At 55.2% G+C, this 25,894-nt stretch overlaps 1 protein-coding gene across 4 annotated transcripts in view; it reads right to left on the bottom strand.

Moving 5' to 3' along the window:
• The window catches only part of LOC116945100 (polycystin-1-like protein 2), a 69,868-nt gene that overhangs the window by 26,464 nt on the left and 17,510 nt on the right, over positions 1-25,894 (bottom strand). For all 4 annotated transcript variants that reach the window (XM_032959211.2, XM_032959208.2, XM_032959209.2 and 1 more), the window contains exons 10-32: positions 21,013-21,234; positions 20,538-20,623; positions 13,497-13,684; positions 11,661-12,124; positions 11,148-11,337; positions 10,133-10,253; positions 9,825-9,954; positions 9,529-9,720; positions 9,281-9,426; positions 8,207-8,377; positions 7,828-7,953; positions 7,517-7,708; positions 6,694-6,812; positions 5,981-6,095; positions 5,094-5,231; positions 4,445-4,664; positions 4,232-4,327; positions 4,041-4,129; positions 3,639-3,869; positions 3,386-3,487; positions 3,094-3,272; positions 2,812-2,958; positions 1,760-1,959 (exon numbers count right to left, since the gene is read on the bottom strand). In XM_032959211.2, the coding sequence (XP_032815102.2) occupies positions 1,760-1,959; positions 2,812-2,958; positions 3,094-3,272; positions 3,386-3,487; positions 3,639-3,869; positions 4,041-4,129; positions 4,232-4,327; positions 4,445-4,664; positions 5,094-5,231; positions 5,981-6,095; positions 6,694-6,812; positions 7,517-7,708; positions 7,828-7,953; positions 8,207-8,377; positions 9,281-9,426; positions 9,529-9,720; positions 9,825-9,954; positions 10,133-10,253; positions 11,148-11,337; positions 11,661-12,124; positions 13,497-13,684; positions 20,538-20,623; positions 21,013-21,234 (3,864 nt within the window). The remainder of the gene's footprint in view (positions 1-1,759; positions 1,960-2,811; positions 2,959-3,093; positions 3,273-3,385; positions 3,488-3,638; positions 3,870-4,040; positions 4,130-4,231; positions 4,328-4,444; positions 4,665-5,093; positions 5,232-5,980; positions 6,096-6,693; positions 6,813-7,516; positions 7,709-7,827; positions 7,954-8,206; positions 8,378-9,280; positions 9,427-9,528; positions 9,721-9,824; positions 9,955-10,132; positions 10,254-11,147; positions 11,338-11,660; positions 12,125-13,496; positions 13,685-20,537; positions 20,624-21,012; positions 21,235-25,894) is intronic.

Here is a 25,894-nt window from a genome sequence, read left to right as displayed (position 1 = left end):
GAATAATAACAAAATAATCCAGAAAAACGCATGTCAAAAATGTTATAAATTGATTGGCATTTTAATGAAGGAAATAAGTATTTGACCCCCTCTCAATCAGAAAGATTTCTGGCTCCCAGGTGTCTTTTATACAGGTAACGAGCTGAGATTAGGAGCACAGTCTTAAAGGGAGTGCTCCTAATCTCAGCTTGTTACCTGTATAAAAGACACCTGTCCACAGAAGCAATCAATCAATCAGAGCCAAACTCTCCACCATGGCCAAGACCAAAGAGCTCTCCAAGGATGTCAGGGACAGGATTGTGGACATACACAAGGCTGGAATGGGCTACAAGACCATTGCCAAGCAGCTTGGTGAGAAGGTGACAACAATTGGTGCGATTATTCGCAAATGGAAGAAACACAAAAGAACTGTCAATCTCCCTCGGCCTGGGGCTCCATGCAAGATCTCACCTCGTGGAGTTGCAATGATCATGAGAATGGTGAGGAATCAGCCCAGAACTACACGGGAGGATCTTGTCAATGATCTCAAGGCAGCTAGGACCATAGTCACCAAGAAAATAATTGGTAACACACTACGCTATGAAGGACTGAAATCCTTCAGCGCCCGCAAGGTCCCCCTGCTCAAGAAAGCACATACACATGCCCGTCTGAAGTTTGCCAATTAACATCTGAATGATTCAGAGGACAACTGGGTGAAAGTGTTGTGGTCAGATGAGACCAAAATGGAGCTCTTTGGCATCAACTCAATTCGCCGTGTTTGGAGGAGGAGGAATGCTGCCTATGACCCCAAAAACACCATCCCCACCGTCAAACATGGAGGTGGAAACATGCTTTGGGGGTGTTTTTCTGCTAAGGGGACAGGACAACTTCACCGCATCAAAGGGACGATGGACGGGGCCATGTACCGTTAAATCTTGGGTGAGAACCTCCTTCCCTCAGCCAGGGAATTTAAAATGGGTCGTGGATGGGTATTCCAGCATGACAATGACCCAAAACACACGGCCAAGGCAACAAAGGAGTGGCTCAAGAAGAAGCACATTAAGGTCCTGGAGTGGCCTAGCCAGTCTCCAGACCTTAATCCCATAGAAAATATGTGGAGGGAGCTGAAGGTTCGAGTTGCCAAACGTCAGCCTCGAAACCTTAATGCTTTGGAGAAGATCTGCAAAGAGGAGTGGGACAAAATCCCTCCTGAGATGTGTGCAAACCTGGTGGCTAACTACAAGAAACGTCTGACCTCTGTGATTGCCAACAAGGGTTTTACCATCAAGTACTAAGTCATATTTTGCAGAGGGGTCAAAAACTTATTTCTCTCATTAAAATGCAAACCAATTTATAACATTTTTGACATGCGTTTTTCTGGATTTTTGCTGTTATTCTGTCTCTCACTATTCAAATAAACCTACCATTACAATTACAGGCTGATCATTTTTTGTCAGTGGGCAAACCTACAAAATGGGCAGGGGATCAAATACTTTTTTCCCTCACTGTATAGGTGGCCAGAACCATGCCTGGCACCTTTATCTACTGAGTCGTGATGTTTGTACATCGCACCAGGTACTAATTTGAGGTTGAGTCGACCGAGGTGAGGCCCACGACTTATTAGTGGCCGTGAGCGGGAATCGAACTCAGGTCACCGGGTTCGTCACACAGTGCGCTGACCACCACGCCACCTCTCCTCATCCAAGCAGATCCATACAGCTGTAGACGCGGGGCCGTGGGAGTGAGGCGGGGAGAGAGGAGCGGTGAGGTGGCTGCTCACCAAGATCGAGTTTGGCATTTGGCGGGCCCGTGGGGACGCCCCAGAACATGATGCTGGTGAGCATGGTGCACAGCAACAAGGACAGGCAGCAGGAGACGCGCTGCACGCAGGTGAAAGGGCTGCGGGGTGGGCGGCTCAGCACGGAGAACCAGAGGTGTCCGTCGCGGAAATCTCGTGTGGTCTTCTGGTAGAAGAGGTTCCTGGGGAGGCGATGCCAGGGCCGGGGAATTCCAAGTTTAATTGGTTTCACCGAGCGAGACCTCACGAGGCCAGGTCACCAACTTTGGTCACCAACGTTGACGAAAGCAATAACATTGAATAAGGTGCAGCGATGAAGCAAATATCAATTAGAGCAAAAACAACCGAATACAATTCAGGGCAGACACCACCGTATTACGCAACAAATCTCAAGCAGTACACAAACATCAATCGATGTGACTTAAAATAAATACATTTAGTGAAATATGGATCAAATTATTTTACGGCCGTTCATAGTAAAGTTATAGCACAGCAAAACAGATTTAGGGTGATTGCTGCACTGGTTTGTGAACAGGGACACATGACAAATGCAGTTGCGTGTCAAATACACATGCAGAGGTGATGCTGAGATGTGAGGGATAAGGGTGAATGGCGACTAGCATGTGCTAGGAATGGTCAGCGAGGGGTGAGTGTGCAGAGTGGTGAGGGTGAATGGGGATTCGTTGGGCAGTGAGCATGAGGTGTGCGCTCCTCCAGCTGTGTGCCCACGTGCACACACGTGCCATGTGTACATGCACCGCGACCATGTAAGGCCCTGGCGGTGGCCACACCACGGGTACTCATACACACGTGTTGCATGCACATGTGTGTGTAAGCATGCGTGTGTGTATGCGCGTGTGTACGCTTGTGCGTGTATACGTGCACTACATTTATGCACGTGCGTGTAAGCGCACATGCGTATACGTGTGTGTGTGGATGTTTGTACGTGCGTGTGTGTGTACATGCATGCTGCATGTACGTGCTTGTCTGTGTGCGTATGCGCACTCGTGTACGCGTGTGTGTGTGTACGTCACCGGAACTGCTTGAGATCCGTGGTGCTCGCCGCTGGGAAGACGCGGTCAAGTGACCCCTCCCCCACGTCGAGTGCGAGCCATGCGTCGCACAGGAAGTGGAATCGCTCTTCCTGCTCCAGGTCCTGCACGACCACGCGACTCACGTACCTGTACGACACGTAGCACGACACGCGACCTGTACGACATGCGGCACGACACGCGACATGACACGCGTGTGTGTACAGAACACAAGACGTGTGTGGGGCGCTGCGTGGTCTGTGTGGATTGTGTGCGGTGCGGTACCAGGACGGGTCTGTCCCCGAGTTGTCGTGCCACAAGCGCACGGCCTGCAGCTCCCCGAGCGGCGCCAGCGTCGTGAGCAGGAACGAGTCGACGCCGCCGCGCTCCAGCAATGGCTTGCGCTCGTCCGCCAGCAGGTGCGGCTCACTCTCCGCATCGGCGCCGTACAGCGTCAGCGTTACCTGTCCACGCCCAGGTTCAACACCTTGCTCTTCCCCTTCGCCTGTGCACGTCCGCCCGCCTCTACCGACGCGACCGTGCCACCACCCCACCACGCCACCCCCAGCCCCCGCACCTTGGCGGTCGTGCAGGCCCCGCGCCGGTGGCCCGTGTACACCGTGACGAGGTAGCGCTGCTGGGCCTGGGGGTCATTATCGGCCAGGACGGTCACCTTCACCTGCGACCGGCAGCCAGGGTGAGCGTTACTCTCCAGTGAGGGATGCTGCCTGTGCCGCCGCCTTTGCATCAACAAGTGCTCCAAGAGGCTGCACATATCCGCACGCCGATACACTTGCGGATGTACACACGTGCTCGCACCGTGCATGCACCTTGGCGAGGTCCTGGCGGTCTTTGCGCCGTGCCCACACCACGATGGGGAGGTAGAGGAGCAGCACGGCGGCCACGACGCTCACCACCACTGGGTTCTCCGATACGGTGGCGAAGAGCTCGGCCGTGCGCGACACATCCACCACATTGGGCATCACCAGGAAGCCCGCGCCGAACGACGTCAGGTGAGAGCACAGGCAGTGGGTGAGCGTCGCGGTGGTGAGGGGGCCCACCTAACACACACACGAGTCACGCGGTGTGGTTGAGGTGTATTGTGATGTGCTGTGGGGAAGTGAGGTGAGGTGTTATCTGGTGAGATGTGATGCACTCTGGTATGGTGGACTGTGGGGTGAGGATGTGGTCCGTGTTGTGAAGTGACACAGTGTGGCGTGGGAAGCACCCACTCTGCACCCGTCCCCTGCCCAGCGTCGCTGCGTCTCGTGCCAGTAGAGACAGCGAGTGGCGAACGTTCCCACCCAGAACGACGCGTTTCCTGTCAAAAACCACAACAACAATCGCCACGTCAGACAAACCCTATCCCACCCGCACACCCAAACCACAGCATCCACCACACGGTGCAGAGCGGAACCCCCACCTGTGCCATCGGCGCCGTGCTCTGCCTGCACGCCCACGTAGTAAGTTCCAGCGCCCGGCAGCTCCTCGGGCTCGACGAGCCATGTGTACTCGGTGCCTGCACGGCGACAGCAGGGAGGGGGGTGCCGGTGTGTGATCCTGTGCCTCACACGTGAAGAAGACACGGGCACCCTGCTGTGTGTGCATGCATGCGCGTTACCCCGCCATGCCTCACCGTGCGTGTCCACCGACACGCTCAGGTTGTGCCGCCGCTCTGTCGGTTCCTCTCCCTGTGACAGGAAGAGCGCGAGGCGCATCGCCTGCCCGCCCGTCTCCACGGTGACCACCAGCGTGAGGTCGTCCCGCGTCACGTTCACCTGCAGCAGGGTGAGCCGCCCGTCTCCCGGCACCAAGGCACGACTCAGCTCTGAGGGAGCGGCCTGCGGCAGCATTATCTACAACGGCGTAAGGGCGAGGCGGACGATGGCACGGGGTTTGAACAACACGAGCACTGGGGTGACGCGTGCGCAACCGCACGCGACCTCAGGGTGTCGTGGGCGGTGACGCGGCCGAGCAATAGCCCAGACGTTCCGGCGGGCCGCCCCGGTTAATACTGGGGTGTGTATTAACTAAAGCGTATTACTGCTTCACAGCGGACTTTGAATGTCCCGTGACGTTGTCGGGACCCCAGTGCTCACGCAGCATCTCCCAGAGGCCGTTCATGAAACTTTCTAAGAGGTGGGACGGCAGTCGTGATATTTTAAACGTTTTAATTTGGTCCTCACATCAATAAAAAATATTAAATACGTTTTCTCGGGGAATATCCACGGCCCACGCCTCGGATTGTCCACTGGCACCTCCCCCCTGCTGTGTGGAGCCCTCACCTCGATGGGCTGGCTCAGGTTGTGCACGGGGATCGGAGCGCGGTCCACGGCGGAGAGAAGCGAGAGGCTGCTCACCGGGCCGCTCACCTCCCCTCCCTCCGCCGACCAGGCAAACGGGTTCGACACGAAGCTCACCATCTACTCGCACACGCACACATGCACGCACACAAATGCTCATGCACATACGGATATAAAGACAAAGATCCCCCGTATAGCCTTAACAGACTGTAGGGGCAAGTGCTGTTATCGAGAACCTATAAAGGCCGGCACGGCACACGAGGGGGTGGGTGGCCAACACCACGCCCGGCCGCCTTTGTCTCCCTAGTGGCGATGTTTACACATCGCACCAGGTACTCATTTGAGGCTGAGTCGACCTAGGGGAGGCCCAGGACCAGTTTATGGATACGTGCACGCGCACACACACGTGCACACATGCACGCGGGGTGGGGGGGGGGGCAGACAAGCAGTTTTAGTCCCAGTGCAGGGGGGATCTGAGCGTTTGGTGGCCAACGTACAAAGAAACACAACGCAACAGTAGAGTCGGGTGAGGTGAGGTGAGGGTGGGGCACCGCGTTGGCAAGATGCTCACTACCTCGCCTGATATGCTGGAGGTCGTGGGTTGGATCCCGACCCTGACGCCTGCGGCATATATGGAGCTTGCGTGTTCTCCGCGTGGTCGTCTGGTTTTTTTCTATAGGTCGTCTGGTTTTTCCCTCCATATTTAGAATCAACATGCGTTTAGAGTACTTGGCTGCAGTAAATTTCCCCACAATAAGTCACTTGGTTGAGTTATCATTTGTGGCCAGGTCACTTCTGAAAAAGAGCTATATCGCTCAGTGAGCCTGACCTTGTTAAGTTTTGATAAGCGAGGATGAGGTGAGGGTCACCTGGATATCAACAGGCTCTGCAGAGGGGAGAGGCAGCGCGCTGGGCAGGGTGAAGGCCGCGTCCGAGCTCTGGGATCCTCCAATAGCGAAGCCGGACATCGACTCTCCAGAACGGCTGTCAACCACAACAACCACGTCAACCACAACAACTACGGCAACCACAACAACCACAACAACCACCACAACCATAAGCAACCACAATAACTACAACAACCACGTCAACCACCATTGAAGCAAATAGAAATCAGTACAAAAAAAACTGTGTCACATGAAAAATCGAGAATATTGCATAAGCATAAATCAGTGTTAAATGAGATATAGTTCCTGTAGCGTGAGTCGGCTCCAGCAGATTATTTTAGACTGATCATCGTACAATTACAAAATCAAGTTAGAGGAACATTCAACATTTTTAGAGTGACTATTGTACTGATGTGTGAACAGATACGGAAATACGAGTCTAATGCGAATGTGGACAGGTTTTGGATTGCATTGCATGATGAATCGTCTTCGTGTCGTCCGACCCCACTTTCGTCAGGAAAAGCGCAGACGCGACGCCGCCGAAGTAACGTCAACAAAACACCAAATGACATCGTAAAAAATCTAGAATCTCAGCCTCACTTTAGACTTTTTATCCATCTGGAAATGGGGAATGCAGGGTGCGCATGCCGGTGGTTTGTGTGCGTGGTCGCGTGGTGTGCACGGTCGGTACACACCGGTCCATCGCGAGGGTCAGAGCTGGCGTGGATACGAGCATCGTGCCCTCCCCTGGGACCCTCTTTGAGAGCAGCACGCCCTGCAAAGTGTCCAGGGCCTCCAGAGCCTGCCTTGACACCTTGAGTCACGCACAAAGACAAATATCCCCCGTATAGCCTTAACAGACTGTAGGAGCAAGTGCTGTTAACGAGCACCTATGAAGGCCAGAATGGCACATGAGGGGGTGGGTAGCCAACACGATCCACAGCTGCCTTTGTCTCCTCAGTGGGGATGTTTATAGACTGCATCAGGTACTAATTTGAAGCTGAGTCTAATTCGGGAAGGCCCAGTACCGGTTCAGATAATCGTCACTTGTATTGACCTTGAGCGGGAATCGAACCTGGATCGCCGTGTTTGTAGAGCAGCGCATTATCCGCTGCACTACCGGCTCCCCACACGCACGAGTACTCGTGCACACACGCGCACACATGCGCGAGTGAACGCACGCGTACACGCACACACACGAGTCAAAGTGATTTGCTACCCTGAGCCAGTCAAGGAAATTTCACATTCCTTTGGTGAGGGGTGAATCCATTCATAGATGAGTTATTGTTGACTTCCTCACAAATTGGCCCTAGTTGGCTGATTGGCCGAGTCAATCCTCAACCAAGATTTCACCTTCTCGAAGCGAGCTGCTCAACCTACCGCTGAGCCACACACACACAAGACAAAAAATCCCATGGAGCCCACACAGGTTGTTGGGGCAGGTACCCACGAGGGCTGGTACGGCGCACAAGGGGGTGGGGTGTGGCGAGGGCCACGCGCACACAGATGCGCCGCTACCTGGCCTGCGTCGCGGTCTTCTCGGCCGTGAGCCGTCTCCACGGTGACCTGGAGGATGTTGCTCGCCACGGCCACGAGGCACCGGGCGCCCTGCTCCATTCCGGCGGCACCCTGCTCCCGCTCCTCCCCATCCAGGACGGCCGCGCCCTGGAGGGACGCGCTCAGCGTGGACAGCGTAGCGCTGGCTCGCAGCTGACGGGGACACGCGCACGACACGGACACGTGCCGGTGGTGATGGTGGCAGCAGCGGCGCTCGCGGTCATGGTTGAGGGTTACGGTGTCGGTGCGAGTTGTGGCCATGCCGCTGGTACCCGCGCCTGGTGGCTGAGCTCGTTGGGTCGCGCGGTGATCTGGCTCAAAGCTTCCGAGAGCTGCTGAGCACCCTGCACCCCGCGGACCGGCATCTCGCCCAGCGCCACGATCATCTTCTCCCTCAGCTGCAGCCCCCAGTATGCACAGCGCACACAAAGTACACGGTGATCAACGGACAAACACACAGCAGGCAGCACACAGGACGCAGCAGACAGCAGGCAGCTATGCATCAGTTATCACACAGAATGGAATAAATAGCAAACGTCAGGATGCAGACAGAACCAACTGGCGTGTGCGCCTGCTCGGTATTGTGTCTCTCCCTGCTCCTGTTTCCGTTCCCATCCGTGTTCCCACTCGTGTTTCCATCCGTGCCCCCACCTGTTCATTCTGTGCGGGGGTCTCCCCCCCCTCCGATCTGCTGGGTTGGTTGAGCACGGAGGCCACGGCGTTCGTGAGCTGTGCTAGGGCGCCCACGTTCTCCGTGTGAACCAGCGCCAGCGGGTCGCCCACGTCCAGGCCCACGCCACCCTCGGCCAGCGCTACGCCCACCTACGTGGACAGCACACCACTCATTTCACCACACGCACCACTCACCACGCCACACACACCCCACTCATCCCACTGACCTCACCACACATGTCACTCACCTCATCACATCGTTTAAATCTAGATTGAAAACTCATTTCTTTAGAACTGATTTCTGTGTTTAGTTTGTTGTCTTTCCCCCGCACCTTCGATTGCATGGTTAGCTATATACGGTGCATACATACAGACACCACGCACCTCACCACACCACAAAGGCCACCCACCTAACCACACACCATTCACCTCTCATCACAAAAATCTTGATCCCACTGGCCCTAACCTCACACTGACCACATATTCACCCCACCAACTGTAATCCTACCCTGAACTCACCCTGAACCCACCACCTGTGATCCCAGCAGGTAAAGGCGCCAGGGTGAGGGTTCAGCACCGATGAATTCCGGTCCCTCGCTCACTCCACTGGCAGTCAGTTGGCTCCTCTTCACACTTCTATTGCTACTCCCATGGTCACTGTTCCCATGGACTTTACTCATTGATTCCTCCTCCCGTGTTGAGGTTTACCAGACTGGTTCATGTCATCATCCACATTGTTCAACCAGTACGCTGAAGGTCACCAACTCCCCAACTCACTCACTCACTCATGTGAGTGGGCGTGTAATTTTTAATTTGGTTATTTTTTTATCGTGACGCCAGCACACAATGGTCTACTCTTCAAACGATGTCACGAGATCTTTAACATGCCCTGCGAAGCAGACGGCCCAAAGTATTTTGAGGTTAATACAATCTCAGTGTTACCCAGGGCAGCCTGCCAGATCCAAACAGTGAACCTCTGCAACGAGCGGCGACGTGTCTTAAGGAGATAGACCGGGCAACGTGTTGCGAGATGGGGCGGCGGCGGCGTCTTACCGTGACAGACACGAGCTGGGAGAGCGCAGCTCCGAGCGCGTCCGTCACGGAGACACGCAGCAGGAGTCGCCCGCCATTCACTGGGTCCCCCGCGGGCAACAGCACGGCCTCCATCATGGGCTCCGCTCCGCACTGCAGCAGGGAGGCTGCGGCACCACAGGAGACATGTGAGTTGGCATGCGTGCATGAGCAGGTGACGAGAGAGCGCGTGCGAGAGTGTGTACGTGCGGGTGCACATGCATGCATACACGTGTGTCCGTCTTCGGCGGTGAAGCAGTAAATGAGTGGAGGCTCGGGAGAGCTGAACTCTGAGCAGAGCATGGAGAAGCGCGTGGAGAGCGCCAAGCCTGTGGTGGGGCTCACGGAGCAGTGGCCACGGTGTGGGGGCGGCACCACCACTACCGCAAACTCAGCCAGCGCCACGGCACCCTGGTTGGACACTGCACAGGAAGGCAATACATGTCACTCCGTAGCAAGACGTAGGAGCAAGCAGCAGCACACAGAAGCACGCAAGTACACGCAGAAGCATGAAGTAGGGTCTCGCCTGTAACCCGGATGATGCCGTTTCCCGTGTGGTTGCTCAGAGCTCCCGGCGTGAACACGAGGTACGGCTGCTCCCGTCCCGTGGTGCTCACCGCTGCCCAGTCCACATCCCGTTCCACCAGTGCTGCATCCTAAGCATCCACAACCACCGTACAGTCTCCGTAATTGCACCGTGGCATTTGTGCAAAGTGTGGCGATGGCTCGCTGGAGAGGAGTCTCCGTGAGTTAACCCTGACCCAAGTTTCCATCAATTAACACGGACCCAGGTCTCCACACACAACATCTCTCTGTGCACTCGAACATCTGTACCTGCTCCTCTCGCTGTCTCAGGGACCAGTTGTAGGACACTGGGCCCTGACAGTCGTGACACAAGCAGTGAAGCGCCAGCCGCTGCCCCGGGATCACCTTGGCCCCGCAGTTAGAGATGCAGCTGTGGACACAGGAGACACGTTGGGAAGGAGGGGCAGTCTAGGGTCTCCGGGAGCAGCGCTTGGCCCCAAGGCCGAATCCAGGATTTGTTCTCACCTCCTTTCCTTCCCTTTGCCTAGGAGTGCGGGAACTTTGGGAACTTGGCTCGTGTTTCAAACAGGATACATATAATACATCTCGTAATGATAACCTACATACCATTTCTAAAGACCACAAGTATTGTGGTTAATGCAGACATGATTCCTTGTAAAAGGTTTCAGTTTGGTGTTCTAACATCTTAACACCTGTTTTGTTGCCAGAAAAAAGGGGAAAACTTATTCTCATATTTTGGTACTGGCAAAGGAGGTCCCATGATTCACCAATGCTTTTTACCCTCTGCTAGATCCCACAGCTGCTACATAGCATCCTCCTAGATCTCCCCTCACAGTCTCCCAACACCCCCCGACTTCTGCATCTCTTATCCTGCCTTGCTATGAAATTCCCAGCATTTGTCTCATTGCGTGTGCCAACAACCCTTTTTTAACTGCTTGGTTGGGGTCCAATTAGACTTGAGGGGTTAATTCGGTTATGCAGAGTCAATTTATCGGTTTTGTTTCAAAGCACGAGCTTTGTTCAGCATAACTAATCAGCCAGCCTGGAGAATATGCCCTTGGCAGTGGCCTCGATCTCAAAGGTTCCCTGGGCCTTGCGGATCCCGGCTGTGAATTAAAGGGCGGATGGGAGCGATGCAGCAGGAGACGGCGCTCGGACACCTGAATCTCCGACCCCGTGCCCCCGCGTGGGCCCTGTGCCTCCCAGAATCAGAAGTTTATTTACCGAGTAAAGCCCATTGACGTAAGAAGCTTTTTTCAAGAACGACAAATTCAAAGCATTACACAACTACAGCGTGCCCTACCTGATCTCCACTCTTGGCACGGCCCCCGTCACCACCATCAGCATTTGCTCAGCCTCGGCACTTGGCTTGCTTAGCGCGGAGACCGTCACCTTCACCGTGACCTCTGATCCCGCCACCAGGCAGCCGGAGGGGAGCTCCAGAACCGGGCGGCTCAGAGAGACGGTCTCCAGGCACGAGGGTTCACAAGCATCTGCAGGGATCAAGACCAGAGCACGAGTGGCTCCCGGTCCGAACCGGCCGGAAGCCTGGCCGGTTCGCGTGCGTATGGAACACAGAACACCGCCGTGTGTGCACCTCTATCTCACGACCACGAGCAGCGACAGCGCGAACGCTCAAATACTTCCCTGAGCACAACGCCACGTAGCTCGGTGGACGCCTCCTGTACATTGGCCGAAATGTGTAACTAAGTGTGCCGATTCGCGTTCAAACTTGCGCGAGCATGACTACCGCTAACAGGGTGCGAGCATCATGTGTAATCATGGGCGTCGCGTCGCGATTGTGAGAGCCACTCACCGCACGCCCAAGAGAAGTTGAGAGCAGTCGGCGCAGTGAGGGTCTGGGGGTTCCGTGTGGGAATGGCAAGACCCTCAATGGCCGTGGGGCCCAAGTCCGGGTCGTGCGATGCAGAGGCGTCGAGGAGAACGGGGCGGCCGCTGCTCACTGTGCGCCCCGCGCCACCCACAATAGCCGCCACCAGCGACCCTGGGCGCAACGACACAAACGCCTCGGCGCGGCCAAAGTCCGGTGCCGAGTCAGGGGGCTCAGAACCATCGCCCCCCTCCCAGCGATCGTCCTCCTCTTCCTCCTCCACATTTCCTCCTCCTCCCATCCAGGCCGTGAACACCACGCGGTGAAGTCCAGGTGCCAGGGTCCGGCCCGGCACCGTGAGCTCGGGGTGGTGAGTCTCCACGGAGATGGGCAAGCGGATGGCTTCATTTGTCTCCATGGAAACCAGCCGCCATTTGTAGCGCAGAAGCCTTCAACACAAACGCGAGGAACCAACGTGGTCACGAGCGTCAAATGCAAATTCCATTGGCAGCCGCTCTGAGAATGTGGGCTCCACAATGCCCACGTGAATCTGGCCATCTGCAGTGGTCATGGCTTCCTGTGGCTGGATCGCGAGTCATGGATGGGAGGAGGTCAGGGTTGGATTGGACTTTGTGTACTGAGGCATTAATGTCAATCATGCGGGGGAGGAAGGGGGGGGGGGTGCTGTGAGCAGGTGGTCAAGAGGCACGCCCATTCAGCAGGGCAGGTTTGTATGTATGTGTAGTGTTTATAATGACGAATAACCTTCTTGTGAGGCACATTGTTTATTGTAATACTTCTCTTACACAGTCCTTAACACACAGAGGGGTATACGGTCCCCTCACCCGATACCCTAAGAACGTACAGCCTTCGGACTTAGTGTGACCTACACACAGGTCTCTTCCTAACCTAAGGGGGTACAGCCTCCTATCTTGGCGGGACTTACTTACACGTCTACCGCTACCCTAGAGTCCTCTGGCTGGGACCTAGGGGAGGCTATCTGACCCACCGCTGGCCCGGTGGGTCTTGACCACTGGATATGCCGAGCCTTAGCCCTCAGAAGGGCTGGAAGGCTGGGTCCAGGGTCCTGGCTATCTTCAGCCCAGGCTTCGGTCTTCGTGTAGGGAGAGAACTCCCCGCGCTCTGCGCGGTCACCCTTCTTATACCCGTTTGTGGCCAGGTGTAATCAATCCCACATTCCCACGTGGAACTGTCTGATTGGTTCTTACCAAACTGTGGCTACGATCTACTTCACCTCGTCTGACCCCAACCGTTATGTACACAGAGGTAACGCCGCACTGCCCCTTTGATACCTAGTGGCAATGCAGGTTACCGAACAGTGAGTAGTTAACACCTCTACATATGTATGGTTTGTGAATGGCTGGGGAAACCGCTTTGCGAGAGAAATGACTTGAGTCCGAGTGCAAAGAGAAGGGTATTTTGAGGATCTGCATTCCTGAACTGGATCCGGAGTATAAGCAGCCCGAAATGAAGTCGCTGATATTTGAACTTAGGGGTCTGAGACAGATGCTCGGAATTTCGTGGCAAAACAGGAGAAGCAATACAGATGTCCGCAAGATAACATGGCCGGTGAGCGCTGTATATATGATTCGGTGGGAGACTGTGAGGGCAGACGTTGTAGGTTGCTGCGTGTCTACCCGGCAGAAGCAGCTGTGGGATCTGGCGGAGAGGAGGCAGTGCTGGTGAGGAGATGTGATGGTGGCATTGGAGGCTTTGGCCATAGTGACGCTCGTGCAACTTGAAGTGATCGAGGGTGACTGCAGCGATCACGGCTGAAGGGAACGAATGCCTGTGGCTTACCGCAGTGAGGCGGTGTGGCTGCAGTTGGCGGTGACGATGGCACGGAGAGTGAGCGGCCGCCACAGCGCGTGGGGGAGAGCGTCAGCACGCGCGGCTGCGCCCCCCGCGATTGCAACTCCCACCGTCCCACAGTCGGCTCCCTCGCCCGGCTCCACATGCACCCTCACCTCCAGCGACTCCGCGCTCACCTACAGCATCACACCCAGAGAGACAACGCTTACCTAGAGCATCACAACCGGTCACCACAATCACCGTACTCACCTATAGCATCACACCCAGCGTCAATAACATGAGAGACATTCCTCAGTTACATTACACACACAGTGCATGCACCCTGTATATAAGATAACACTGCAGTGTAGGGTGCTGGGTGTAGGGTGCTGGGTGCTGGGTGTAGGGCGCTGGGTGGAGAGTACTGGGTGCAGGGTACTGGGTGTAGGGTGCTGGGTGGAGGCTACTGGGTGCAGGGTGCTGGGTGTAGGGCGCTGGGTGGAGGCTACTGGGTGTAGGGCGCTGGGTGTAGGGCGCTGGGTGCAGGGTGCTGGGTGCAGGGTGCAGGGTGCAGGGTGTAGGGCGCTGGGTGTAGGGTGCAGGGTGCTGGGTGTAAGGTGCAGGGTGCTGGATGTAGGATTCTGGGTGTAGGGTGCTGGGTGTAGGGTGCTGGGTGTAAGGTGCAGGGTGCTGGGTGTAAGGTGCTGGGTGTAGGATTCTGGGTGTAGAGTACTGGGTGTAGGGTGCTGGGTGTAGGGTGCTGGGTGTAGGGTGCTGGGTGTAAGGTGCAGGGTGCTGGGTGTAAGGTGCAGGTGCTGGGTGTAGGGTGCTGGGTGCTGGGTGTAAGGTGCAGGGTGCTGGGTGTAAGGTGCAGGGTACTGGGTGTAGGGCGCTGGGTGTAGGGTGCTGAGTGTAGGGTGCTGGGAGTAAGGTGCAGGGTGCTGGGTGCAGGGTACTGGGTGCAGGGTGCAGGGCGCTGCGTGTAGAGCGCTGGGTGTAGGGTGCAGGGTGTAAGGTGCAGGGTGCTGGGTGTAGGGTTCTGGGTGTAGGGTGCTGGGTATAGGGTGCTGGGTGTAAGGTGCAGGGTGCTGGGTGTAGGGTTCTGGGTGTAGGGTGCTGGGTATAGGGTGCTGGGTGTAAGGTGCAGGGTGCTGAGTGTAGGGTGTAAGGTACTGGGTGCTGGGTGCAGGGTGCAGGGTGCTGGGTGTAGGCTACTGGGTGCAGGGTGCAGGGTGCTGGGTGCAGGGTGCTGGGTGCAGGGTGCTGGGTGCTGGGTGCAGAGTGCAGGGCAGTGGGTGTAGGGTGCTGGGTGTAGGGCGCTGGGTGCAGGGCGCTGGGTGTAGGGCGCTGGGTGTAAGGTGCAGGGTGCTGGGTGTAGGGTACTGGGTGTAGGGCGCTGGGTGTAAGGTGCAGGGTACTGGGTGTAGGGTGCTGGGTGTAGGGTGCTGGGTGTAAGGTGCAGGGTGCTGGGTGCTGGGTGCAGGGTGCAGGGCGCTGCGTGTAGGGCGCTGGGTGTAGGGTGCTGGGTGTAAGGTGCAGGGTGCTGGGTGTAGGGTTCTGGGTGTAGAGTGCTGGGTGTAGGGTGCTGGGTGTAGGGTGCTGGGTGTAAGGTGCAAGGTGCTGGGTGTAAGGTGCAGGGTGCTGGGTGTAGGGTTCTGGGTGTAGAGTGCTGGGTGTAGGGTGCTGGGTGTAGGGTGCTGGGTGTAAGGTGCAGGGTGCTGGGTGTAGGGTGCTGGGTGCTGGGTGCAGGGTGCTGGGTGTAAGGTGCTGGGTGTAGGGTGCTGAGTGTAGGGTGCTGGGAGTAGGGTGTTGGGTGTAGGGTGCTGGGTGTAAGGTGCAGGGTGCTGGGTGTAGGGTGCTGGGTGCTGGGTGCAGGGTGCTGGGTGTAAGGTGCAGGGTACTGGGTGTAGGGCGCTGGGTGTAGGGTGCTGAGTGTAGGGTGCTGGGAGTAAGGTGCAGGGTGCTGGGTGCAGGGTACTGGGTGCAGGGTGCAGGGCGCTGCGTGTAGAGCGCTGGGTGTAGGGTGCAGGGTGTAAGGTGCAGGGTGCTGGGTGTAGGGTTCTGGGTGTAGGGTGCTGGGTATAGGGTGCTGGGTGTAAGGTGCAGGGTGCTGGGTGTAGGGTTCTGGGTGTAGGGTGCTGGGTATAGGGTGCTGGGTGTAAGGTGCAGGGTGCTGGGTGTAAGGTGTAGGGTACTGGGTGCTGGGTGCAGGGTGCAGGGTGCAGGGTGCTGGGTGTAGGCTACTGGGTGCAGGGTGCAGGGTGCTGGGTGCAGGGTGCTGGGTGCAGGGTGCTGGGTGTAAGGTGCAAGGTGCTGGGTGTAAGGTGCAGGGTGCTGGGTGTAGGGTTCTGGGTGTAGAGTGCTGGGTGTAGGGTGCTGGGTGTAGGGTGCTGGGTGTAAGGTGCAGGGTGCTGGGTGTAGGGTGCTGGGTGCTGGGTGCAGGGTGCTGGGTGTAAGGTGCTGGGTGTAGGGTGCTGAGTGTAGGGTGCTGGGAGTAGGGTGTTGGGTGTAGGGTGCTGGGTGTAAGGTGCAGGGTGCTGGGTGTAGGGTGCTGGGTGCTGGGTGCAGGGTGCTGGGTGTAAGGTGCAGGGTACTGGGTGTAGGGCGCTGGGTGTAGGGTGCTGAGTGTAGGGTGCTGGGAGTAAGGTGCAGGGTGCTGGGTGCAGGGTACTGGGTGCAGGGTACTGGGTGCAGGGTGCAGGGCGCTGCGTGTAGAGCGCTGGGTGTAGGGTGCAGGGTGTAAGGTGCAGGGTGCTGGGTGTAGGGTTCTGGGTGTAGGGTGCTGGGTATAGGGTGCTGGGTGTAAGGTGCAGGGTGCTGGGTGTAGGGTTCTGGGTGTAGGGTGCTGGGTATAGGGTGCTGGGTGTAAGGTGCAGGGTGCTGAGTGTAGGGTGTAAGGTACTGGGTGCTGGGTGCAGGGTGCAGGGTGCTGGGTGTAGGCTACTGGGTGCAGGGTGCAGGGTGCTGGGTGCAGGGTGCTGGGTGCAGGGTGCTGGGTGCTGGGTGCAGAGTGCAGGGCAGTGGGTGTAGGGTGCTGGGTGTAGGGCGCTGGGTGCAGGGCGCTGGGTGTAGGGCGCTGGGTGTAAGGTGCAGGGTGCTGGGTGTAGGGTACTGGGTGTAGGGCGCTGGGTGTAAGGTGCAGGGTACTGGGTGTAGGGTGCTGGGTGTAGGGTGCTGGGTGTAAGGTGCAGGGTGCTGGGTGCTGGGTGCAGGGTGCAGGGCGCTGCGTGTAGGGCGCTGGGTGTAGGGTGCTGGGTGTAAGGTGCAGGGTGCTGGGTGTAGGGTTCTGGGTGTAGAGTGCTGGGTGTAGGGTGCTGGGTGTAGGGTGCTGGGTGTAAGGTGCAAGGTGCTGGGTGTAAGGTGCAGGGTGCTGGGTGTAGGGTTCTGGGTGTAGAGTGCTGGGTGTAGGGTGCTGGGTGTAGGGTGCTGGGTGTAAGGTGCAGGGTGCTGGGTGTAGGGTGCTGGGTGCTGGGTGCAGGGTGCTGGGTGTAAGGTGCTGGGTGTAGGGTGCTGAGTGTAGGGTGCTGGGAGTAGGGTGTTGGGTGTAGGGTGCTGGGTGTAAGGTGCAGGGTGCTGGGTGTAGGGTGCTGGGTGCTGGGTGCAGGGTGCTGGGTGTAAGGTGCAGGGTACTGGGTGTAGGGCGCTGGGTGTAGGGTGCTGAGTGTAGGGTGCTGGGAGTAAGGTGCAGGGTGCTGGGTGCAGGGTACTGGGTGCAGGGTGCAGGGCGCTGCGTGTAGAGCGCTGGGTGTAGGGTGCAGGGTGTAAGGTGCAGGGTGCTGGGTGTAGGGTTCTGGGTGTAGGGTGCTGGGTATAGGGTGCTGGGTGTAAGGTGCAGGGTGCTGGGTGTAGGGTTCTGGGTGTAGGGTGCTGGGTATAGGGTGCTGGGTGTAAGGTGCAGGGTGCTGGGTGTAAGGTGTAGGGTACTGGGTGCTGGGTGCAGGGTGCAGGGTGCAGGGTGCTGGGTGTAGGCTACTGGGTGCAGGGTGCAGGGTGCTGGGTGCAGGGTGCTGGGTGCAGGGTGCTGGGTGTAAGGTGCAAGGTGCTGGGTGTAAGGTGCAGGGTGCTGGGTGTAGGGTTCTGGGTGTAGAGTGCTGGGTGTAGGGTGCTGGGTGTAGGGTGCTGGGTGTAAGGTGCAGGGTGCTGGGTGTAGGGTGCTGGGTGCTGGGTGCAGGGTGCTGGGTGTAAGGTGCTGGGTGTAGGGTGCTGAGTGTAGGGTGCTGGGAGTAGGGTGTTGGGTGTAGGGTGCTGGGTGTAAGGTGCAGGGTGCTGGGTGTAGGGTGCTGGGTGCTGGGTGCAGGGTGCTGGGTGTAAGGTGCAGGGTACTGGGTGTAGGGCGCTGGGTGTAGGGTGCTGAGTGTAGGGTGCTGGGAGTAAGGTGCAGGGTGCTGGGTGCAGGGTACTGGGTGCAGGGTGCAGGGCGCTGCGTGTAGAGCGCTGGGTGTAGGGTGCAGGGTGTAAGGTGCAGGGTGCTGGGTGTAGGGTTCTGGGTGTAGGGTGCTGGGTATAGGGTGCTGGGTGTAAGGTGCAGGGTGCTGGGTGTAGGGTTCTGGGTGTAGGGTGCTGGGTATAGGGTGCTGGGTGTAAGGTGCAGGGTGCTGGGTGTAAGGTGTAGGGTACTGGGTGCTGGGTGCAGGGTGCAGGGTGCAGGGTGCTGGGTGTAGGCTACTGGGTGCAGGGTGCAGGGTGCTGGGTGCAGGGTGCTGGGTGCAGGGTGCTGGGTGCAGAGTGCAGGGCACTGGGTGTAGGGTGCTGGGTGTAGGGCGCTGGGTGCAGGGCGCTGGGTGTAGGACGCTGGGTGCAGGGTGCTGGGTGCAGGGTGCAGGGCGCTGGGTGTAGGGCGCTGGGTGTAAGGTGCAGGGTGCTGGGTGTAAGGTACTGGGTGTAGGGCGCTGGGTGTAAGGTGCAGGGTACTGGGTGTAGGGTGCTGGGTGTAGGGTGCTGGGTGTAAGGTGCAGGGTGCAGGGTGCTGGGTGCAGGGTGCAGGGCGCTGCGTGTAGGGCGCTGGGTGTAGGGTGCTGGGTGTAAGGTGCAGGGTGCTGGGTGTAGGGTTCTGAGTGTAGAGTGCTGGGTGTAGGGTGCTGGGTGTAGGGTGCTGGGTGTAAGGTGCAAGGTGCTGGGTGTAAGGTGCAGGGTGCTGGGTGTAGGGTGCTGGGTGTAGGGTGCTGGGTGTAGGGTGCTGGGTGTAAGGTGCAGGGTGCTGGGTGTAGGGTGCTGGGTGCTGGGTGCTGGGTGCAGGGTGCTGGGTGTAAGGTGCTGGGTGTAGGGTGCTGAGTGTAGGGTGCTGGGAGTAGGGTGTTGGGTGTAGGGTGCTGGGTGTAAGGTGCAGGGTGCTGGGTGTAGGGTGCTGGGTGCTGGGTGCAGGGTGCTGGGTGTAAGGTGCAGGGTACTGGGTGTAGGGCGCTGGGTGTAGGGTGCTGAGTGTAGGGTGCTGGGAGTAAGGTGCAGGGTGCTGGGTGCTGGGTGCAGGGTGCAGGGCGCTGCGTGTAGGGCGCTGGGTGTAGGGTGCTGGGTGTAGGGTTCTGGGTGTATGGTGCTGGGTATAGGGTGCTGGGTGTAAGGTGCAGGGTGCTGGGTGTAGGGTTCTGGGTGTAGGGTGCTGGGTATAGGGTGCTGGGTGTAAGGTGCAGGGTGTAGGGTGTAGGGTACTGGGTGCTGGGTGTAGGGTGCAGGGTGCAGGGTGCAGGGTGCTGGGTGTAGGCTACTGGGTGCAGGGTGCTGGGTGCTGGGTGCTGGGTGCAGAGTGCAGGGCACTGGGTGTAGGGTGCTGGGTGTAGGGCGCTGGGTGCAGGGCGCTGGGTGTAGGACGCTGGGTGCAGGGTGCTGGGTGCAGGGCGCTGGGTGTAGGGCGCTGGGTGTAAGGTGCAGGGTGCTGGGTGTAGGGTACTGGGTGTAGGGCGCTGGGTGTAAGGTGCAGGGTACTGGGTGTAGGGTGCTGGGTGTAGGGTGCTGGGTGTAAGGTGCAGGGTGCTGGGTGCTGGGTGTAGGGTGCTGGGAGTAAGGTGTAGGGTGCTGGGTGTAGGGTACTGGGTGCAGGGTGCTGGGAGTAAGGTGCAGGGTGCTGGGTGTAGGGTACTGGGTGCAGGGTGCTGGGTGTAGGGTACTGGGTGCAAGGTGCAGGGTGCAGGGTGCTGGGTGCTGGGTGTAGGGCGCTGGGTGTAGGGTGCTGGGAGTAAGGTGCAGGGTGTAACGTGCAGGGTGCTGGGTGTAGGGTGCTGGGTGTAACGTGCAGGGTGCTGGGTGTAGGGTTCTGGGTGGAGGGTGCTGGGTGTAGGGTGCTGGGTGTAAGGTGCAGGGTGCTGGGTGCTGGGTGTAGGGTGCTGGGAGTAAGGTGTAGGGTGCTGGGTGTAGGGTACTGGGTGCAGGGTGCTGGGAGTAAGGTGCAGGGTGCTGGGTGTAGGGTACTGGGTGCAGGGTGCTGGGTGTAGGGTACTGGGTGCAAGGTGCAGGGTGCAGGGTGCTGGGTGCTGGGTGTAGGGCGCTGGGTGTAGGGTGCTGGGAGTAAGGTGCAGGGTGTAACGTGCAGGGTGCTGGGTGTAGGGTGCTGGGTGTAACGTGCAGGGTGCTGGGTGTAGGGTTCTGGGTGGAGGGTGCTGGGTATAGGGTGCTGGTGTAAGGTGCAGGGTGCTGGGTGTAGGGCGTAGGGTACTGGGTGTAGGGTACTGGGTGTAGGGTGCTGGGTGTAAGGTGCAGGGTGCTGGGTGCTGGGTGTAGGGTTTTGGGTGTAGGGTGCTGGGTGTAGGGTGCTGGGTGTAAGGTGCAGGGTGCTGGGTGTAGGGTGATGGGTGTAAGTTGCAGGGTGCTGAGTGTAGGGTGCTGGGTGTAGGGTGCTGGGTGTAAGGTGCAGGGTGCTGAGTGTTGGGTGCTGGGTGTAGGGTGCTGGGTATAGGGTGCTGGGTATAGGGTGCTGGGTGTAAGGTGCAGGGTGCTGGGTGTAGTGTGCTGGGTGTAATGTGCAGGGTGTAGGGTGCTGGGTGTAAGGTGTAGGGTGCTGGGTGTAAGGTGCAGGGTGCTGGGTGTAGGGTGCTGGGTACATGTGCGGACAGGGCGTGCCTGGTTGCTCAGGTTGAACTGGGCGAGGTAGGTCCCTGGTTGTCGATAAACGTGCCGGATCTGCAGGTCCCTCAGTTGACTGGAACCTGGCGCAGCCGACCCAGAACGCATCAGCCACATCGCTCTGTTACCACGTGGGCCAACCGCTGCCCGCGGCCATGGTTGAGCAATCACCCCGGTAGATCTACGAGTTGTCATGATTCAGGGCAACTTCATTGCTACAGATGTTATGCATGCATTTGTTCCGTCGTGCTTCCTTTCATTAACTGAAAGGCGCATCCACACATAACTAACGCCGGTCATTCATACGTGATTCTTACGAGCAATCCTTGGAGCATTTAACGTGAGCGTAAGAATAGATTGTAATCGATGTTTGACGTTTGAGAATAAGGAGTGGCCGAGCGAGTTACCCCAGAGATGAAATGAGTCAGGAAAACCCCACGTCACCCTCATCGCTCCAGGGTATCGTGCTCACCTGTGCGACCGTCCCCAAAGTCGGCGCTGTAGCGAACGTCGGGGGGCAGGTGGCCCCGGTCACGGGCAGTCACACGGAACACGGCGCGGCCCGGAGGGGCCGTGACGGTCAGCGTCGCGTCCAGAGATAGCTCGGCGACGCCCCAAACACTCGTCACGTTCCCGGCGAGCGCCGACACGTTGGCAAAGCGGTCGCTCACCGTTACGCGCACCGAGAACACATCTGTCGCACACGTACACAAAGATCCCCGTGTAACCCACACAGGCCACACAGGCCGTTGGGGCAATTGCTGTTAGTGAGATCTTATTAAGGCCGATACGGTGTACGAGAGGGTGATGTGGCCAGTACCACGCCCAGCCGCCTTTGTCTCCCCAGTGTTGATGTTTGCAGACAGAACCGGGTACTCATTTGAGGCCGAGTCGACCTAGGGGAGGCCCAGGACCGGTTCAGATAATCGTCACTTGTGTTGGCTATGAGCGGGATTCGAACTCGGATCGCCGAGTTTGTAGCACAGTGCGCTAACGGCTACACTACCGCTCACCCTTACACACATAGTTTTCATAGTTTCATTTATTTGGTATAGCCCTGTGAGCCATTCGGCTCTTGAATCGGGTGCAACCGCAACAAACAAAAAAACAAAAACATGAACAAGAAAACATCTTAAAGTGACTTTGTGCATGTGCAAACAGAAAATCCAGGAAAAAACATCAAACTATTCATGAAATAGCACCGTACACCAACGCTGTGTGCAAAAATCCCAGTGGGATGCAAGTCAAACAACAACAAGAAAACTTAGATTAAGGCCATCAGTCTAACTCCAAACTACAATAAACAAAAACATGGCCAAACCAAAAAACTTTTAGAAATAACCAAAATAAAGCTATAAATGCAATGTAACAGTGATCATAGGAACTGTGACCGAATTTTTAACAATAAACTACATAAATAACATGTAACACCAAACCCTAGAGCCACAGCTGGCTGCATGAGTCACTCCACAAACAACAGGAGCATCAATCGGAGTATCACATTTTTCAATGCACCTTTAAGACCAGATCAAATACAGATAATACTTTGCAGCGGTCATGCGGAGCGAAACATTTTATTTTATTTTAGGCCACTGAATAGCAGTGGCAGCTAGGGGTGTACAACTCCTCTAGAGCAGTTTTGAGTAAAGATCTCATAGGTAGTGATTCAAGTTGCAGTTTACTTGGCAATAGCATTCCATACTCTGGGGGCATCAATAGCAAAGGCCCTTCCTCCGGTTTTTGTATGGCAATAGGGAATGTGAAGCTGGTAGATGAGCGAAGACCGGAGGTCAAATTTGTTCTTTGAAACAGAGAGGAGATCCAGCAGGTAGTCTGCGGATTTTTTGTAAGTACATCGTGAATAAATAAGATCTGGTGTATAAGCCGTCGAACATTAAGAGATGTTAAGTTTGACCCAATGTAGAGATCACAGTGGTGAGTCCTATATGGGCAGTTCAATGCAAATCTTAAGGCCGAGTGATAGATGGAATCAAGCTTCTTCAGTACAGTACTTGGGGCTGATTTATACACGATGTCACAGAAGTCAAGTAGAGGCAGTATGGTACCTTTTATCAATTACAAACGGAACATTGGGGGGAAGCAGTGCTTGTGTCGATACAGGAGACCAATTTTTATTTTTGTCTTTTTACCAATATAATCATGTGATCTTCAAAATTCAGTTTTGAATCCAGGATGACCCCAAGATACTTATAGATCTTGACTTGCTCTATTTGATAATTATTTAAGGAATGTAATTGGGGAAAAATAACTTCCTGCTTTAGTCCTGGTGAGAAGTATAGCACCTTGGTTTTGGAGATATTCAGGACTAGTTTAAGAGCAACTAGCTGATGTTGTAGTTTGTTGAATTCACCCTGGAGCTTAGCAATCACGTCATCCGGAGAGCGGCCAGCAGTAATCAGTATCGTGTCATCTGCAAAAAGATTTACTCTGGAATGATCCAGGTCAGTGCCCAAGTCATTGACATAAAGAGAGAACAAGAGGGGGCCGAGGATGGAACCCTGTGGAACCCCTTTTATTATCTTAACACTGTTTGACCTCCAACCATCTGTGACCACAGTTTGGGTGTGAGAAAAGAGGTAATTTTTTAACCATTTTACTGTATTTTTGGAAAAACCGAGGCAACTTAGTTTACCAAGCAGGGTGTTGTGGTCTACTGTATCAAAAGCTTTGGACAGGTCAAGAAAAAAAACAGGCACAGTACTGCTTATTATCAAGGCTACTGTAAATTTGATTCAGAGAGTCTAATGCAGCAGATGTAGTGCTGTATTTTTTCAGAACCCAGATTGTTTTAGATGTAGTAGATTTCGATTTAAAGCTTTCGTGACTGCAATGATTCATCTTCTTTGGTTATTTCGGTAAAGTCGCGTAGAATGAGAATAAAATAATAAATTGATAAAATAAAATAACACAAAATATTCTCACGACGTTTCGGCCACAACACAAGCGGCCTTCATCAGGTGAAGGGACGAGACTGTCTGGTAGGACAGCGCTGGAGTGAAAGAGCCACGTTCAGATCACGACCTTTAAGCTGTGTGAGAGGAAACAAAGCGCCTTGACAAAGGAATTAGCATATAATTTAGCATTGAAATGGCTGAGTGATTAGCTTGTGACTGGTCACAGAAATAGCTATGTTAAAAGTTAAAGCATACACATCCGCAGAGGCACCCCTTGACAAAGGAATTAGCATAGAATTTAGCATTGAAATAGCTAAGTTAAAGCATACACATCCGCAGAGGCACCCCTTGACAAAGGAATTAGCATAGAATTTAGCATTGAAATAGCTGAGTGATTAGCTTGTAACTGGTCACAGAAATAGCTACGTTGAAGTCAGAGCATACACATTCACCGAGGCACTTAGTACAAATCAAACAGGAGAATTTAGCATTGAAATAACTAGGCGAATTTAGCATTGAAATAACTGAGTGATTAGCTAGTGACTGGTCACAGAATTGACTATGTTGAAGTCAAGGCCTACACATCTGAGCTATTCACAGTACTATATAGTGAACCAATAAAAAACTAAAATATAAATTACCTTAATGTTATCAATAAACTCTATATTCTCCAATCAGCTAAGCTACCAACAATAAGTCGTTATATATCACAATGCTATATGGCGAAAAAATGGGTGGATTCTTACCCTCAACTTTAGCACCACGGATAGCTACGGGCCCCGTTCAGACGGACGAGTTCATCCATGGTCGGAACAGAGGAGGGGGAGAGAGACAGCTGCGAGGCGCTATTATACTCCATGTTGTAAACCATACCATTAACCGTGGTGTGAGAGGTATTAAGAGTCAATGCTGGCGAAAGAGCTGCGGTCTGAAGGTCATCGTAAAATACAATTAATTAAGAACAGAAATGATTTAAAACATCTTTCCAATGGTTACTAAGCCAGAATCCATCTTCTCGGTTGAAATTGTCTCTGTGCTTGTATATGTGAATGGCCTCATGAACGAATCTCTTATGGTAGCCGGTTGGTTTGCAAAGAACCTCCGTCTTGGAGAAGTCAATGTCATGTGAGTCCACTGAATTATAACAGTGATCTGCCACGGCAGAGGAGTTCGTCCTACTGTGTTTCAAGTCTGCTTTATGTTCGCGGATGCGGTCCGAGATATTTCGTTTGGTTTCTCCAATGTAGCTACTACCACAGAGGCACTTTAGTTTGTAAACGCCCGGGTACTGTATGTCTGGAACAGCATCTTTTACAGATGGAACTAAATCACGGATTTTATGTACTGTGTTGAATCGGACCTGGATCTTGTGTTTATTCAGGATTTTGGAGATCTTTTTAGTGACCCCTGCAATGTAGGGTAAGGTGATGGTTTTGAGTGGCTCCACAAGAGGATCCTTCTTCATGACTGGAGTGATGGCTTTGCGGATTGTGTAGTCGGAGTAACCATTAGCCCTGAGAGCCTGGTGTACGTGCTTGAGTTCACTGGTAATGTGTTCCTGGTCGGAAATGCATTTGGCTCTATGGTATAGAGTCTTGATGAGGGAGTTCTTCTGGGATGGATGGTGGTGGGAATCCGGTTTCAAGTAAGCATCTGTATGGGTAGCTTTCCTGTAGACAGAGTGGTTCATTGAACCATCATGTCTCCTTTTAATTAAGACATCCAAAAAGGGTAGTTTGCCATCTTTTTCGACCTCCATGATAAATCTGATGGCTGGGTGTATGGAATTGATGTGGTCGCGGAATGGGTCTAGAGCAGGCTGGCCATGTGGCCAGATGACAAAGGTGTCATCAACGTACCTCTTCCATAAGGTCGGGCGTAGAGTGGCAGTCTGGATGGCGTCAGTTTCAAATTTTTCCATGAATACGTTGGCTACAACCGGAGATAGGGGGGAGCCCATTGGGGTGCCCTCAGTTTGTTTGTAGAAAGTTCCATTCCAGGTGAAGTATGTGTTGGTTAAGCAATGTCTCACCAGGGGGGGTACATCAGTATGCAGTCCTTGATGAACCAGGTCTTCAATGATAGCGATGGTGTCAGGTACCGGGACTTTGGTGAACAAGGACACCACATCAAAACTGACAAGCAGGTCGTCTGGGGACAGGGAAATGCCTTTGATTGTCGATACCAGGTGAGTAGAATTTAGTACCGCAGAGGTGGTTTTTCCAGTGAAAGGCTGTTGGTGGGATCTCTTTTTATTTTTGTATAGCTGCCATCGTTGAGTAGTTCTTGAATTTTGTTGTTATATTCTGTTTTGTCCATGATGACAGTGGCATTGCCCTTATCAACAAAGTCGTAATTAATCGCAGTAACAGTTCCATTTCTGATGGTCTGAAATCCGTTTTAGCTAAAGGTCTAAACTTTGCTGTCACACCGAGACAC

Source organism: Petromyzon marinus, chromosome 23 (genome assembly GCF_048934315.1).
Source record: "Petromyzon marinus isolate PM22_M1 ecotype Great Lakes invasive population chromosome 23, UKy_Petmar_22M1.pri1.0, whole genome shotgun sequence".
NCBI classification, from domain to species: domain Eukaryota; kingdom Metazoa; phylum Chordata; class Hyperoartia; order Petromyzontiformes; family Petromyzontidae; genus Petromyzon; species Petromyzon marinus.
The sequence above is the reverse complement of the archived record's forward strand: the minus strand, read 5'-3'. Positions and strand labels throughout refer to the sequence as shown.